The sequence below is a fragment of the Euphorbia lathyris genome, chromosome 5, assembly GCF_963576675.1.
Source record: "Euphorbia lathyris chromosome 5, ddEupLath1.1, whole genome shotgun sequence".
Taxonomy (NCBI): domain Eukaryota; kingdom Viridiplantae; phylum Streptophyta; class Magnoliopsida; order Malpighiales; family Euphorbiaceae; genus Euphorbia; species Euphorbia lathyris.
The window spans coordinates 30822248-30840364 of NC_088914.1; the positions used below are offsets into that span (position 1 = coordinate 30822248).

The window sequence follows — 18117 nt, forward strand, 5'->3', positions numbered from 1 at the left end:
TCCTTCCTCCGCACCTCCATCATCGGTACCTACATTTTGGGAACTAGAAGCACCTCCACCCATAGTGCCATGAAGATGTGCAATACGGGAAGCATAAGAAATAAAAACCGGAGGAGCCGCAGAAACCAATAAATGAGCCCGCTCAAGAGCCGCAATGTCCAAAACCGGAATATACCCATGGTAGGTGGACATATCATAAGTTGCCAATTCATCCCGTGCTCCCAAAACAATAGCGGTGATTAAATTACCGAGAGGGACTTGAGTGGTATGAGCCCTCGAAGCACGATACAAATTGTCAAATATCATTCCAATGCTATCAACCCTTAAACCTTTGAATAAAAAATCCCAAACAAACAAATCCCGGACTTGAATCTTCGAACTCTCAACACGATCAAAAAGTGAAAAACTCAAATATTTGTGAAAGAAAAACACACAATTGTCCTTAATCAATTTGCTTGAAGTGTTTTTGGAGTCGAAAGAAGTTTGATCGGAAAGAGTTTGCCAAAAAGAGTTATTGTCAAAATCCTTAGGCTTATCATAAAAATCACTAGTAGGGAAACCAAACATATTTCCCATAGCCTCATAATCTATGGTATAGGTAGTACCATTATTCCTAAAAGAAATTTCCGTTCTCTTTTTGTTCATCTTCAAAGTAACCAAAAACTCAACCACATATTCTGTAATTTGGGGAAAACGCATAGAAGCAAAAGTTTCCCACCCCAAAGTTTCAATAAAAGCATCAATTTGAGTAGTGAAGTTCAACTTCCTTACCGAATCAAAGTCAAGAAACTGCATATCCACGAACTTACGATTGGCGTGTGAAAAATGCTTGAAACGTCCAACTTCTTCCTCTGAATGAATGTCGAAATAAGCCCCGCAACTAACACGAAGGCGATTAGCCTCGGTGACAGCCGGCTTGTGTCCAACACGCTTTGCTCTAGGCATGGTTATGGTGGTTAGGGTTTGGAAAAATAAGAGATGAAAAAGAGAAAAGCTTGAGGTTGAAGATGAAGTAGAAGTTGTATGGAGACTTGAATTTGAAAGGTTTAGGTGATTGAAAAAGGTAATGATGAAATTGGGAAGAGTAAAAGTAAGGTATTGGGAAGAGGTTAGAGTATGGGATTGGTTAAAATTTGAGGTGATGTAAGGTTTGTGTAAGTAAAAGGGATATATAGGGTTGAATAGGAAGAATAATAGGTAGAGTAGGAATAGGAAGAGGAATAGGTAGAGTTGGAATAGAAAGAGGTTGAAAAATAGGCAAAAATTCGGACTAAGGAGTGCATGAACTTCGCGTGTCGTGACCGAGGACGTACATCCGCGGCCGCGGTACGCGTTTTTCAGAGAATTTTTCTCTGATTTTCTGAGGGATTTTTGCTGAAGTTACCGAGAATCGTACCATTCTCGGCCGCGGATCACCCCCTGGTCACCCAAATTCTACATATTAACTCCATGTTGTGTAATTTCTTGATAAATTCTATCCTGATCTCCTTGAAAATGTAATCTGTACTTAAAAACATAAATGTAAAACATTAAATGATAAGGAAAACCAAAGGTTTATCCTTATTAATGGAAAAATAAATGAAAATGCTTTAATTAATGTATGTTAAATGAATCATTATTTTAGGAATTAAAACTTAGTTATGAACATTTAATTAGTCATGAATTTACTAAAGTTTCATTTAATAGATTCATTAGTGTAGAATAATGAAAATAATGATAGTTTAACCAAATAATAAAAAACAGGATATAATGCAAAAGAGAAAGTTTTATTAATTGGAAATATGTACAACATATATACAATCGAAATAAACAAAGTTATGCTAGAAATTCGTCCCTTTCAATCGGGATTTTCTTAGCCCTATAGCGGTCTATTTTCATCTGCACGAAGGCTTGACGTTCTGGTGCAGAAAGAAAATTTGGGCCTGATCGAAATACTCGTTTCACTAGACCTTCATATTCTAAAAATTCATAGTCTAGCATCGGAAAAGATTCAGCATCACTCCAAGGAACAGAAATACTTCCCTTGGTCTCTAGAATTATTCCACATATGATATTCCCGAATCCAACCTTCTTAGCCTTGGATCTAGACGCGGCAACAAGACCCTCCATCAGAATCTTTGAAGAATCAACCACGTTGCCTTAAAATATATCTCCAAGTACATAAAGATCAGTTTCTTGGACGACACTACTGAACGTGCGACCGAACAGACTGTGACTCAGAAATTTATGCAAATACAGCATAGAGTTGGAGTGAAAAGACTGATTGTAGGCAAGTTTAGGATTGAAAGGCCAGATGCCGGTGAGCATTCGCCAAATATCAGTGGATGTCATGTCTCTTCCATGATGACGTTTGATATTATCCTTTAAGGGAAAACCAAATCAAGCATGTAATTCAGGATATCCAAAAGTAAAAGTTTTGCCATCCCGACGAAAGCTAAGACGCACCCGACACTTGTTAACAAAACGAACCGTACAGAAGAATTCTAATATCCAGTCTCCAATTATAGGAAACTTCATATCAACAAATCTGGTCCATCCTAAACGTTCCATATAGCGACTCATATCGTCTTTAATTCCCAGTTGATCGTTAAGAAAGTCATCCATGTATAGCATTCCTACAAAGAATGTGTATCGAAGCCTCAAGAAGCGCCTTCCCTCATCATGATTGAAGATAGGAAAGTTACATCCATAACGCTCTGATATATCAGTATGTTTATTGCGTGAAGCAACAACTTTCTTAGATGGTGTGTTTGTAGAAGTCATGGTGTTTGGAATGAGTAAGGAAGCAAAAAAAAGTTCTGAACTTATTTTCTGGGTAGATAAATTGTAAGAAAATCAGAGAATTGTTCTGACAGAGATGAAAAGAATGTGATAGAAAACTGAACCTCTAGAACCTATTTATAAAATCCTAAGATGAAAAAGAGGTGTTGTTTTGAAGTGAAAAGGCATAAAATCAGACCTCTTAAAAATGAAGAAACTCAATTTTTCGTTTCTGAAAAGTTGTGTCTGCTGGAAAATGAAGAACACGGGTCTGATTTCTGCAGAAATTCACCGTGTCGCGACCGAGGATTCTGAGCCGCGGTCGCGACACGCTGATTTCCTTGCGGAAATCAGACGTCAAAACCTCTATTTTCTGATCCTCTACCGAGAATCCCTATCCTCGGTAAGTTCAGAATTTTTCCTATCTATTTGAAATCTATTGAAGTCAGAATTCTCAACTGAGAATCCCAAATCCTCTGTAAGTTCAGAAATTCCCTAGCTAACTAGAAATACCTAAATTCTCAACTGAGAATTTTAAATTCTCTATAAGTTCAGAAAATTCCTTATCTTTTTAAGAATTCTAAATATGTGAATTCTCAACTGAGAATTCCAAATTCTCAACTGACAATCACAAAATTTCTTCTAATTCACATTAAATTCCTAAAAATTAATTAAAATCATGACTTGAATATATTTTTTATATATCTAAAATTCTAACATAAAATGATATAATCTAAAACAAAATAAAATAAAAATAATAAATAAATAAAAACTATGTGTAGAAAAACGAAATGATTTATATGTCAGGAAATCTTGTTACGAAATTAGTTCCTATTTCGGAAATATTTTTGTAATAAATTTTACATCTATTACCATTAACTTTGAAACGATTGCCGTTAGTTTCCTCAAGTTCTAAAGAACCATAGTCGAATGTTTTGACGACTAAATACGGTCCGGTCCATCTGGACTTAAGTTTTCCTGGAAATATACGAAGCCGTGAATTAAATAACAGCACCTTATCTCCAACATTAAAGTGTTTGACTTTGATTTTGGCATCGTGCCATTTTTTCACTCTTTCTTTATAAATCCTCGCATTTTCATACGATAGATGACGTAACTCATCTAACTCATTTAAATTGAGCAAACGTTTCTTTCCTGCTTGTTGTAAATCAAAATTAAGTTTTCTAATAGCCCAATAGGCTTTATGTTCTAATTCTACTGGCAAATGACATGCTTTTCCATATACCAAACGATATGGAGTCATTCCTATTGGTGATTTAAATGTAGTACGGTATGCCCATAGCGCATTATTGAGTTTTTGTGACCAATCTTTTCTTGATGATGAAACAGTTTTCTCTAGAATCCATTTGAGTTCTCTATTTGAGATCTCCGCCTGACCATTTGACTGAGGATGGTATGGCGTTGACACGCGGTGGCGTACTCCATACCTTTTCATAAGCATATCAAAATTTCGATTTATGAAATGGGTACCGCCATCACTAACAACGAATCTAGGACAACCAAATCTACAAAATATATCGTCAAGAAAATTAACAACTACTTTAGAATCATTCGTAGGGGTTGCAATTGCTTCAACCCACTTCGAAACATAATCAACGGCTACTAATATGTAAGTTTTACCATTGGAAGGCGGAAAAGGTCCCATGGAATCAATTCCCCACATGTCGAAGATTTCAACTTCCAATATGTTTGTGAGGGGCATCTCATCATTCCTTCCTAAACTTCCCGTTCTTTGGCATTTATCACAACGAGTGATAAATGAACCAACGTCTTTAAACATCGTAGGCCAAAAGAAACCACATTCCAATATTTTAGCTACCGTTTTATTAACTCCATTATGTCCTCCATATGAGTTGGAATGACATTCCGTTATTATAGATTCATATTCATTTTCTCCAACACATCTCCTAATTATCCCGTCACCACATGATTTGAATAGAAAGGGATCTTCCCAAAAATACTGTTTAATATCGAAGAAAAATTTCCTCCTTTGTTGGAAAGATAATCCTTTCGGAACAATATCGGTTGCAAGATAATTAGCAATATCTGCATACCATGGTGACATGATACTTTCTACTTGATAGAGATGTTCATCGGGGAAATCATCTCGTATACCGATAGTTTCACCTATAGGACCGTTTTCATCTTCTAGTCTTGATAGATGATCGGCGACAAGGTTTTCTACTCCCTTTTTGTCTTTAATTTCTATATCAAATTCTTGTAACAACAAAACCCATCTAATCAGACGCGGTTTTGCATCTTTCTTAGCAAATAGATAACGTAAAGCTGCGTGATCTGTATAAATAATAACTTTAGATCCTAACAAGTATGACCTAAACTTATCACATGCAAATACTACGGCTAACATCTCTTTTTCTGTTGTTGTGTAATTTAACTGTGCACCGGACAATGTGTGACTTGCATAATATATAACATGTAATCTTTTATCCTTTCTTTGACCTAAAACACATCCTACAGCTAGGTCACTTGCATCACACATGATTTCAAAAGGTAAATCCCAATCGGGTTTATCGATTATGGGTGCACTGACTAAAGCTGTTTTCAATGTCTCGAAAGCTTTAATGCAATCTTCATTAAAATCGAAGGTTGAATCCTTCATAAGCAAATTAGTAAGTGGTTTGGAGATTACAGAAAAGTTTTTTATAAATCGTCTGTAAAAACCTGCATATCCTAGAAATGATCTTACTCCCTTGATAGTTGTTGGTGGGGGTAATTTTTCTATTACTGAAGTTTTTGCTCTATCTACTTCTAATCCTTTTTCAGATATTTTATGACCTAAAACAATTCCTTCGTCAACCATGAAATGACATTTTTCCCAATTTAATACTAAATTCGTTTTTTCGCATCTAGAAAGAACTTTATCTAAGTTTTTTAAACATGCATCAAAAGAATCTCCATAAACTGAAAAACATCCATAAATACTTCCATGATATCTTCGATGAAATCATTAAAAATTGCAGTCATACAATGTTGAAAAGTTGCTGGTGCATTACATAGACCAAAAGGCATTCTCCTATATGCAAATGTTCCATAAGGACATGTGAAGGTTGTTTTATCTTGGTCATCCGGGTAAATATATATTTGAAAAAATCCGGAATAGCCATCAAGAAAACAATAAAATGCATGACCGGCTATCCTTTCGATCATTTGATCAATGAAAGGTAAAGGAAAATGATCTTTCCTAGTTGCCTTATTTAGGTTCCTATAATCTATACAAACCCTCCAACCAGTGGTGGTTCGCGTAGGTATTAATTCACCTTCATCATTCCTTATTACAGTTATGCCTCCCTTTTTGGGTACACAATGGATTGGACTAACCCATTCACTATCCGAAATAGGATAAATGATTCCATTGTCTAAGAGTTTAGTAATCTCATTTTTGACTACTTCTTTCATATTCGGATTTAAACGTCTTTGTCTATCCGCTTTAGGTGGCTTATCTTCTTCTAAGTGAATCCTATGCATTACAATACTAGGATTAATTCCTTTTAAATCTGAAATCTGCCATCCCATACTTCCTATTTTATTTCTAACAACTTCTTTCAATTTTTCTTCTTGATTTTTTGTTAATTTGTTAGAGATGATTATAGGTAGAGTATCACTTCCGCCTAGGAAAGCATATCTCAGATGGTTTGGTAATTCTTTAAGTTCTAATTTTGGTGGAACTACTACTGAAGGCGGAACTGGTCCATCTTCTCGAATCAAAGGCTCTGGGTCCTTATCTTCTAATTCTTCACCCATTATAGGTTCTATTATTTCTTCTCTTTGAACAATGTCATTAACACATTCTTCAACTAAATCAAGTTTCATACAGGCGAAATCCTCCATAGGATATTTCATTGCTTGATTCATATCGAACTCGATCTTATCGTCACCTATTCTTAAAACTACTTTTCCTTCCGACACATCAACTAGAGCACGTCCCGTGTTCATGAACGGTCTACCAAAGATTAGCGGACAATTAACATCATAAGCAAAATCTAAGATAACAAAATCAGTAGGAAAAATAAATTTGTCAACTTTTACTAAAACGTCTTCAATTATACCATATGGTCTTTTAGTGGATTGATCCGCTAATTGCAAAACCATATTGGTACGTTTGATGTCCTCTTCTAAACCTAATTTTTTAAAAATAGACAATGGCATCAAGTTTATACTAGCTCCTAAATCACAAAGACAACTTGGGAATTCCATATTTCCCAATTTACACGGAATGGTAAAGCATCCGGGATCTTTGAGTTTAGTAGGTAATTTGCTTGATACTATCGAACTACAATCTTCAGAAAGTGAAATGGATGAAATTCCTTCCCAACTAATCTTTTTTGAAATTAAATCTTTCAAGAATTTTCCATAGTTAGGAATTTGCGTAATTGCATCCATGAATGTTAAATTTATATGCAAATTTTTAAGTTTATCTAAAAATGATAAAAGTTGTTTATCATGGTCCTTATTTCGGACCCTGTGCGGAAAAGGTGGCTTTGGTACAAAAGGTTTTGTACTAGAGTCAATTGGTGTATCTTTTTGTTTTAACGTATCTTCTTTGGATTTTGGTAAATCATTTCCAGGTAAAGTTGAATTTCCGGGCATTTCCGGACCTAAGTAGTTTTTCCAGAGCGAAGAGTGATAGCCTTAACATGCTCTTTCGGATTTTCTTCCGTTTGGCTGGGAAGACTTCCCTCTTTGCGGGATGGAATTGATTTAGCAAGTTGTCCAATTTGAACTTCCAAATTATGGATGCTAGATGATTGGTTTTTGATAAGCTGATCGAATTTACTTTCGATCCGTTTAAAACCTTCGTCTTGATTACTTACCTTTCCATTCATAGAATCTATAAATTTGTCGATTTTTGAAGATAAAGTGCTAATCGTATCTCTTGTTTGATTTTGATAATTATTTACACGATATTGATTAGCATTTGCATTATTATTATTATTACTATCTTTCCAGTTAAAGTTAGGATGATTTCTCCATCCAGGATTATAAGTATTCGAATAAGGATTAGTAGTTTGGTTTTGTCCTTGGACAAAATTTACCTGTTCTATCTCATTCATACCTTCGTAATCAATGTCTGTCTGGATCGGATCATTAGGATCGCACGGTGCCATAAACCTATCAATTTTGTGCGATAAAGCAGAAAATTGGGCTTGTAACATCGCAACTGGATCAAGATTCATTATACCTTTAACCGATGATGTACCTGAGGATGATGGTTTCGCCATTGGTATATGTCCACGCTCTGCGGGCCACATACTGCTGTTGATTGCCATTTCCTCCAAAAGTTCTCTTGCTTGGGCGGACGTCTTCTTCATAAATAACCCTCCAGACATAGCATCTAATGAACCTCTAGTTGTAGGATTTAATCCATTATAGAATGTCTGCATTAAAAGTGCATCTGGCAGTTGGTGGTGTGGGCATAAACGTTGAAGTTCTTTAAAACGTTCCCAAGCCTCATAAAGAGTTTCATTATTAAATTGGGTAAAAGATGTCAATTCTTTGACGACTCTTGCGGTTTTTGCTAAAGGAAAATATTTTGATAAAAACGCTTGGGCTAATTGGTCCCAAGTTTCAAATGTTGCAGCAGGCATAGAAGTTAACCAAATTTTTGCCTTATCCTTCAAAGTGAAAGGGAAGAGGCGAAGTTTGATTGCTTCGGCTGTTACATCGGTAATTTTAAAAGTGTCACAAATTTCTAAGAAATTTGTCAAATGGGCATTAGGGTTTTCGTTAGGTAGTCCGTAAAACGTTACGTTGTTTTGCAACATATTAAGCAAAGCAGGCTTAATTTCAAATTGATTTGCGTTTATACGGGGTCTAACTACACTATTAGTTACACCGGCCATTCCTGGCATAGCATAATCCATAAGTGTCGGTGGATCGGCCATATTTTCTGGCTGGACTACTTTAGTTTTTAAGGGTGTTTTGTCTTTGTTTTTGTTGTTTTTCTCGTTTTTCTTAAGTGTTCTTTCAATTTCTGGATCAAGAGGGTCTGGTGGTGTGCCCGAACTTCGCGAACTGGGCATGAACTTGAAATTGTTGCACGGCCCAAACTACCTTCAAAACAAAATTGAAAACAAATATGTTATATAAACTGAAAATAAATAAAATGTAAAAGTTGTATAAAAATAATGTGTAAACCTAGATTCGAAAATAAAATACGAAAAATAAAATTTTTGTCAAAAATTTTGGCGTATCCCCGGCAACGGCGCCAAAAACTTGTTGAGCGATTTCCGCAAGTGCACAGTTTCGCTTGTAGTAATAAAAATATCGATCCCACAGGGATACGTTTTTTAACGAAAAACTTATTTTTGAATCTGTTAATTTTGAACTTGTTAGATTTACTATTGAATGTAAATGAAAAGTGAAATTTGTCTAATTGAATTTAGGAAATTGTTTAATTGAGTTTGTGGACTTTGAGTATTTGAAAATGCTGGATTAAGATTTTATATTAGAATATATCGATTGTTAGAAAGATCTTCTGATTTAGGGATGAATTTTACAAAACAGGAACATTTAGAACTTTTAGAAAAACAAATGAATGTATTCATTTGCATTAAGCAAAGAAAACAACTTAAACTTTGTATCAATTATGATGATGAAATAAATGACGGAACCTCTAATTAATTGGCTTTGAACGCGACAAAACCCTTTCGGGATAGTTGCCCTTAATCAAATTAAAACTCTTTCGAGATGATAATTTGCCTAAGTGTTCAACAAAGTTTCCTTGTAATGATTTTGAATTTAACTACGTTTTAATGAAAACACCAGCAATCACTTTAGTGGATTGGTTACCATAAGTGCTGCATAACGATTTATCGAATAGAACAGACTTTATTAGATGAAATATAAATTGATACAAGTTTACAGAGAACATGGAGCATCGAGTTCTTCGAGGGCGTGCAAGTGAACGGCTGATCAGTCCTTTCCTTGGGTTTCCTTAGAGGTTGTCAGGCTCATGGGCGAACACTCTACTCAATCTTCTCACTGTAACTTCGTAATAGGGATTCGGTCGGCCACTACCAAAATGCAAACTAAAACTGGAACAATGTCTAAACGCTACTGAGTTGTAATTAAACTATAAACAATATGTGTACCTCATCTTGTTTTGTACAGAATCTAATTTCTAACTCTCGAACTATTTTTGCTTAGAACTTAGACATTAGTTCTACGCTCTGATTCTATATCTATATTACATAACATTACATCCATTTTTCTCAACACCAACTCTTTATTTATAGATGTTAAAGGGTTGAGATTGAAGTGATGTGTCTTTTGTGAAAAATTGTATCCGTTGGTTAAGAGTCGTGTCCGTTGTGAAATGACGTCTTTGTCCACTTGAACGAACGCGTTTCTTGGATTTCAACATGTGTTAAATGCACTTTGGCAGAATTTCTGCACTTACCGAGAATGGGAATCCTCGGCCGTGAATGGGGGAGCATTAAGTTGAGCTTTGGACGAAGGGAGGAAGTAGCTGAACCACGCGTGTCGCGGCCGCGGGTGGGGGATTCGCTGTCGCGGCATGCTGTGTTTTTCACTTATTTGCTCTTGTTCGTGTCCTTGACTTGGCGCTTTTGATTTACGTCGTCTTTGACTCCTTTTGTAGGGTTTTTTTTCTGTTTTTGATCCTTTTTCGTTCATATTTGGATTTTACCAAATATTTAGGTACCTTGCAAGAAAGAAAGATATTTGAGAGTAAAAGTAATCTAAACAGATATAAACAACACAAATTCGTAATAAAAATGATGTAAATATTAATGATATTTTAGGTATATTTTGGGCTTAACATAAGCTCAACACTAACACGACCTGACCTGCTCAACGCGACCCGATCTGTCATTCCAAATATTTTGAACTTTACTTCAAATTCATAATTTGAAACATTAAAACCTAATAAGTTAAGATAATAAGATAAGATAGGTTTTTTTTTATACTCTTTATATTTATACTTTAATAAATAAGAAAAGTCATGTCTATTTTTAACCTAGTTTATCATAATTTTTAATTTCTTTAATTAAATTTTGGGTCAGTTTCGTGTTTTCGGGTTGACACGAAAATGACACGAAAATTAACGTGTCATTTCGTGTCGTGTCAACTTTCGTGTCGTGTCATAAAACCCTAAACACTAACACTAAAAAAGCATGTCGTGTTCGTGTCATCGGGTCGTGTGTCGCTTTGCCGGGTGTAGAAAATATTATGCAGGAAAATATTTTTCCAATTTTCCAGTGTTTGTTTGGGCAGGAAAAGAAGTCAAAGAAAAATAAGTGGCAAGTCAATGGAAAAGCAAGGAAGAAATAAGGGAAAATGTTTTACACTTTTCAAAAGGGTAAAATATTTTCCCCAAATTTATGCGTTCAGAGAAAAATTAGGAAAACGTTAAAAAATGTAAAAATATGAAACACGAAAAATATAAATAATATGAAAACGTTACAAAACACGAGAATATGACAACAAAAAAAAAAACCCGCAAAAAACATGAAAAGGTGAACAAATGCGAAAAATACAAAAACGCAAAAAAGCAAACACTTGAAAAAGCACAAAACATGAACACGAAAAAGAGACAAAACACGAAATATACAAAAACATGAAAAATCACAAAACGTGAAAAAATAAGAAAAACACGAAAACGCGAAAAATGCTAAAACACAAAAACGTGATAATATGTGAAAAACGCAATAAACATGAAAAGACGAAAAATACAAACAAAACATGAAAACGTAAAAAACACAAAAACGTGAAAAATACGAAAAACATGAAAAACATGAAAAAACGTGAATAACACGAAAAAGTAACAAAACGCGAATAAAAGAAAACGTGAAAAAGGGATAAAACCGAAAAACTGAAAAGCTAAACGTAAAAACACAAAAAAAGAAGAAAAAACGCAAAAAAAACATATTAGCGTTAATAACACGAGAAAACGTACAAAAAATGCCGAAAATGTGAAAAAATATTTTTGTGTTTTTATATTTTTTTTTCACATTTTTGTGTTTTTCAATTTTTTTTCCATGTTTCCAAGTTTTTAATATTTTTTTACTTTTCGTAATTTTCGCATTTTTCCACTTTTTGTGTTTTTGATAAAATTTTAAGTTTTTTTTTTGTGTTTTTTCACGTTTTTCCGTTTTCCATATTTTTCAGGTTTTCGTGTTTTTAACGTTTTCGTGTTATCCACATATTTTCACGTTTTTTGTGTTTTGTGTTTTTTTTACATTTTTTTTTCTATTTTTTACGTTTTCAGAGTTTTCCACGTCTCTACATATTTTTTGTGTTTTATATATACAATTGAAAATAAAAAATACAGAAAATCTATATTTAGTGGTTGGAAAATATTTTCCAGTGTTGTAGCCAAACACCGGAAAATATTTTCCAGTGTTGTTGCCAAACACATGAAAATATTTTATTTTCCTGCACAATATTTTCCCTACATAAAATTTTCCAGAACACAATATTTTCCCCCAAACAAACGGGGCCTAAGAGTAGTACATATTGTATTTCGGTTTGGTTTTATTCAGTTTTGGACCGAATCAAACCGAACCAAACCTAAAACCAAACTAGTTTAAAAATTAGGATCGAACCAAATCAAAATATAATTCGATTCGGTTTGGTTTAATTTTTTTAATCCGGTTTTTTCGGTTTTTGGGTTTTCGGTTCGGTTCTAGGGAAATGCATTCCGCAGGCGGTCTGGTTTAGATGCCTAATTTGTACACCCTAACAATTTGAAGAAGTGTCTCCCTCTTTTTGGCTCATTCAATTTCAGTTCAGCGGTTGAGCTTCTTCTCTCACTTCTCGCTTTCTGCGTATCTTCCTTTCCACTTCAGAAGATGCCTATGAACTTCAATCGCCTGCTCTCTACCACTATCAACAACCGCACACTTCTTCTCTCTCAATCTTCTTTTCCTAAAATCAACACCCTTTCACTCTTCCTCCGCCTAATCTCCTCCTTACCCTCCTCCCAATCCCCGCCACATGATGACTCCGACCTCCCTATTCCTCCACTCCCACCACTTAGGGCCCGAACGCGAACGCCCCTCGAAATCCAATTCGAAACCTGGATCCAAAACCTCAGACCTGGATTCACTCCCGCCGATGTCGATCAGGCCCTCCGTGCACAATCAGACCCAGATCTCGCCTTCGATATCTTCCGCTGGACCGGCCAGCAACGCAATTACAAGCACAACCACGTCACCTATTTCACCATGATCAAAATCCTCACCGACGGTAGGCGTTATCGCCACGCTGAAACTCTTGTGGAAGAGGCAATCGCCGGGGCATGTGATATGAGCACTCCTCTCTACAATTCAATGATTCGATTCTGTTGCAATCGTAAGCTTCTGTTCAATCGTGCTTTTGATGTTTACAGAAAAATGTTGAAATCTAATGATTGTAAGCCCACGCTTGAGACTTTTACATTGTTGCTGAATTCATTGTTGAGGAGATTTAACAAGTTAAGTGTTTGTTATATCTATTTGCATTCGGTTAGGTCTCTTACAAAGCAAATGAAAGCATCTGGTGTGATACCAGACACTTTTGCTTTGAATATGATTATCAAGGCTTTCTCAAAATGTCTTGAAATGGATGAGGCAATTAAGGTTTTCCGCGAAATGGGATTGTACGGCTGCCAGCCGAATGCATATTCTTATGGTTACATAGTGAAAGGGTTGTGTGAGAAGGAGCGAGTAACACAGGGTTTAGGGTTTTATAAGGAAATGAAGAGTAAACAATTGGTACCTGGTGGAGGAGCTTATATGATTTTGATTTGTGGTCTGGCTATGGAGCGGAGGTATAAAGAGGCTGTTGAGGTTCTTTTTGATATGTTGGAGAATTCGATGTCCCCCGATTTGTTGACTTATAAGACTGTCTTGGAAGGATTCTGCAGGGAAGGGAAGATGGATGAAGCTTTTGAGCTACTTGAGGAGTGTAGGAAGAGAGATGGATTGATGAGTCAAAAGACTTACAAGATTTTATTGAATTCATTGCATACTGATTGAGAATAAATTTGATGAGTACATTCATCGAATTTTTCGTTTGTTGTCCATTGGGTTTTAAATGCTTAGAGAGTTGTAGAGTATTACTAACATTGAGCAATCAGGGGCTTAAGAGAGTGGCTGACTGGAGGATTCAATTGATAGAGGTTGATCACTCTCCCTTTTAGTGTTCTCACACCTAGCTTAAGAGACTAAAGGTTCTTACTGGTCGAGGGCAGTTATACAAGTTGACTACACCCCAGTTCTGCCATGTGTACTGGAAGTATAATGTTCTACCTGTGAATGATCTCTCGTTTAGCGGGCTTAAATGTCATTGCAGGTAAGAAGGCATCGGTACATTTACTTTAGAATTGCATACAAGGGAGAAAAACAAATCCTTATTCTAGAACAAGGCATAGGCATTTGCAATTTATATCATCTGATTTGGGTCATTTGCATCTTGTTCTTCTTCTGTGATACTGTATATGCTATTTCCTGTTAAATTTTTAGTCCAAACTTTGTCATTAACCTTACCAAGTTGGAGCAATTTTGGCCTAGATAAGGATATATGGAGCAATTTTTGGTCCAGGTGGGCTCAGAGGTGGAGGCACGTGATGCTGGCTCACCCCGGGCTGTACCCCTGCTCAACCCTCCATTTAGAAGTAGAAGTCATGAGACTCAACACAGACACACTTGTTTGGAGTTCAATAGCTGATAGGCCAAAGCTTAAGATAGCACATGTTGTATTGCTGTCGAATACTGTATACTTAGTACTCCTTGTTACTCTTGTTTCCAGGACTCGATCTTTGTTACGGTTGGCATTGAAAATAGTCAACTTGGGGATTTGAGTATGGTGGATTTGCTCCATTAATCCTCTACTCGAGCTGAACATTTTTTATGATAAAACTTTTTGTGATTAAAATTTGAGAACTTAACAGGGACTGACATCATGAGAAGTGAACACAAGGAAAACTACATAGATTAGTGAGGCTCACAAGATACAGGAGCATCTCTAATGCAAGCAATCTCAAAAGTTAGACAAAACTTAACATATCATATTAAAATATATTATTTTATTTTCACTCTCCTCCATATCAGTTTTGGTAAAAAAAATTAAATGTCTTAAGTTGTCACTAAGTAACCCTTGTTACTCCTATGGAAGGTATTCTTCTCAGCACTTTCCATATCAAACATCATTTTAAGCACTCTCTTTGGAACAAAGATGTTCTAAGAAACTTCAATTGTTGCTCTTTTGAAAAGGGTAAAATGCAAAGAAATGACAATCATTCAATGTTCACTGTAGTTATTAAATTTTAATTTGTGAAATAAAGATAACTAAATTTTTTGTTTTTGCTTTTACTAAAGTTATAATTATGAATTTTCGATTGGAAAGACTATGTACACTGGTACCATATCAAACACTTTAATTGCATTTATAATGTCATATTTAACCATCTACTCTATTTTATTTTCTTTTATCCGTATAACTTTTCTTTTCATACTTTATTTTTAAATATACAGTTGTTATATTAAAACTTCTCTAATCATCTATTGTATTTATAATTCCAAAAGAAAAAAATTCTTTTTTTTTTGGTAGGAAAAGGAAAGGAAAACAAACGAACAAAAAGCCTAACCCGGGGTCAGCCTTCCTAGACTGATCGCCAATCTTATCCTCAAGAAGAGTAGACAAAAGAAAAGAGGGAGGAATAGAAAGAGTAGTAACACCTAACATCCCCCATGCCCAGCAGCTGCCAAGCGATCCGCCACGCAGTTTTGTTCCCTATAAATATGGGAGAAACTAAGAGCCTCAAAGGCAGGACGAAGCCTCAAAATAGCATTGATCAGATTCTGGCTATTAAGATAAAAAGTCTGGCTATCAGAAATCCTGTTGATTGCCTCCAAATTGTCAGACTCCATCGAAAGCCTCTTAACACCCATGCGAATGGCAAGTTTAATACCTGAAAGAATACCCCAGAGCTCCGCAGAAAAGGACGAGCCCATCCCCAAATTATGGGTAAACCCAGCCAGCCAAGCTCCACCAGCATCTCGAAGAACACCTCCGGCAGTATTCAGCTTCACAACCCCTTCTCTAGGCTTCCTCCAACCAACTAAATGGACCACTTTATCCGGGGAAGGTCTCGCAAGGGGCTCCCCTTCAAAGCTCTTTATAATAACAGAGAGCTTTTTCGAGAAGAAGTCAAGTAAGTCAGGGATACAGATAGTCTTCTCAGCAAATAACTCTTCATTCCTCCATTTCCAAATTTGGTGACAGATAATAGCGAAGAGAATGTCACCGTGCTCCATGTTGGCCAATAACTTCCCATTGGCACCATCAGAGAACCAGTCAGCTACAGAATAAGCCATAAAAGAAGGAAGGATGTGGTGAGGGAGAATCCCTTCCCAAATCTTTTTACTATTAGGGCAATCCCTCAGAGCATGGCACAAGGTTTTCACATGACCTCTGCACCTACTACAGGCTCCTGACTCAGCCAAGTGCCTTCTGTGCCTGTCCGCATTAGTGAGCAGCCTGTCCTTAACTCCCAGCCACAGGAAACTTCTAATGCGATAAGGGATTTTAAGGGCCCAAATGGTTTTCCAAATCTCCAAGGGAGGATCAGCCCTATTAGGGGAAAAAGCTTCATAGGCCGATTTACAAGAATAAATGCCATTATTAGTCAAGACCCAGCAGTGTCTGTCTTTATCCTCCTCTTGATTGCTAATCTTAACTCCTCTAATCTTAAGGAGGATCTCCAAGGCTAAGGAATGATTCGAACTTAGACCAGATCCAGTCTCCCTCTGAGTCCACCACATCAGCGACCTTCCAGGAACGGATATCATTAGGCGGAGGGGAGCTACACACTTCAATCAGCGGTTTATCACCAATCCAGGTGTCATCCCAGAAACTAATGGATTTACCATTACCCACCTCCAGGCCAATCCCCGTACAAAACTCAGCAAATACTGCGCTAAGCCCTTTCCAGAGGAAGGAGCAGCTAACAACCCTCTCCTTCGGGCCACCAAAAATTCTATCTTTCCGATACTTGCCGCACAGAAGACGAACCCAAAGAGAGGAGGGGCATTGCCACATTCTCCAAAGAAGCTTCATTAAAAGGACTTTGTTGTTGTCCTTAGCTTGCCTTATACCTAGACCCCCCCTGCTTTTAGGCTGGCAGGCTTCCTTCCAAGGGACCAAGTGAACCTTCCTCCCCTCACCAGACTCTCCCCAAAGGAAACGCCGATTAATCTTATCAAGATCGTTAAGGACCGGCTCAGGGAGTTTACAGGCTTGCATGATGTGATTTGGAGCCGCGCAGTTGACAGATTGGATTAAGGTAAGGCGACCTGCAAGGGAAAGAGAACTAGCTTTCCAGCTAGCACACAAACCATTAGTTTTATCCAGAATGTCTTTAAAGGAGGCTTTGGAGACTCTGTCACTGTGAAGAGGGACCCCAAGATACTTCCCCAACGATTGAGTCAGGGGGATGCCAGAGAGCTCACTAAGGCTTCTGCATAAGCCGTTGTCCATGTTCTTGGAACAAAGCATACGGGACTTTTGGATGTTAATCTTCTGGCTAGAAGCATCACAAAAGCAATTAAGGATATCCATCACCACCTTAATTTGCTCCACATTACCCTCCACGAAAAGCATCACATCATCAGCAAAGAACAAATGGGTAATAGGGGGGCAATGTCTGTTGATGGAAACAGGGTGGAGAGTCCCCTTGCTCACCGCCTCTTGGATTAGGTGAGACAGTCTTTCCATTGCAATAACAAAAAGGAAGGGGCTCATAGGATCCCCTTGACGAATACCACTGGAGGGAGAGAACTCATCAGACATGTCCCCATTAATCATAACCTGGAACACAGGAGAGGAGATGCATTTCTCAATCAGATTCCTCCAGTTTTCCGGGATACCAGCTTTGGCTAAACTATCCAGAAGAAAGCTCCAGTTAAGTCTATCATAGGCTTTCTCCAGATCCAGTTTAAGAGCCACAATCCCTTTCTTTCCTTTTTTAATTTTCATGGAATGGACAACCTCCTGGGCAATAACAACGTTATCCATCATTTGTCTACCAGGAACAAAGCTCCCTTGATTCTGGCTAATAATATCCGGCAGGATCTTCCGGATTCTATTAGCCACAATCTTGGTGATAGCTTTGTACAAAACATTACAGAGGTTGATAGGTCTCATCTGAAGAAAGGAAGAGGGTTTATCAACCTTAGGAATCAAAACAAGGAGGGTCTTATTAACCAACCTGATATCGTTAGAACCACCAAAAACACCTAACACAAAGCTGTAAATGCCCTCTTTCACAGTATCCCAGTGTTTATGATAGAAGCTAGCGGAGATACCATCAAT

The 18117-nt window shown here is 36.9% G+C and overlaps 1 protein-coding gene and 1 non-coding gene across 4 annotated transcripts; both read left to right on the forward strand.

The window, feature by feature from the left end:
• Nucleotides 1–8199: 8199 nt before the first annotated feature.
• On the forward strand, nucleotides 8200–8306 carry LOC136231653 (small nucleolar RNA R71). The gene has a single exon (XR_010690022.1). It is a non-coding gene; the product is annotated as a small nucleolar RNA R71 (small nucleolar RNA).
• Nucleotides 8307–12533: 4227 nt separating this feature from the next.
• LOC136228606 (pentatricopeptide repeat-containing protein At3g25210, mitochondrial) lies at nucleotides 12534–15193 on the forward strand. Of its 3 annotated transcripts, none has more exons than XM_066017037.1 (2): nucleotides 12534–14097; nucleotides 14316–15193. In XM_066017037.1, the coding sequence occupies exon 1, from the start codon at nucleotides 12615–12617 to the stop codon at nucleotides 13779–13781; it is 1167 nt and encodes a 388-aa protein (XP_065873109.1). In that variant the 5' UTR covers nucleotides 12534–12614; the 3' UTR covers nucleotides 13782–14097; nucleotides 14316–15193. The 3 variants fall into 3 exon arrangements, with proteins under 3 accessions (XP_065873109.1, XP_065873110.1, XP_065873111.1); XM_066017038.1 differs by having other exon boundaries at nucleotides 14347–15192; XM_066017039.1 differs by having other exon boundaries at nucleotides 14554–15148.
• The last annotated feature ends 2924 nt before the right edge of the window (nucleotides 15194–18117 follow it).

What these genes read in the sequence shown, in the direction of transcription:
- LOC136228606 (XM_066017037.1), top strand. Translation starts at nt 12,615, where the DNA reads ATGCCTATGAACTTCAATCGCCTGCTCTCTACCACTATCAACAACCGC.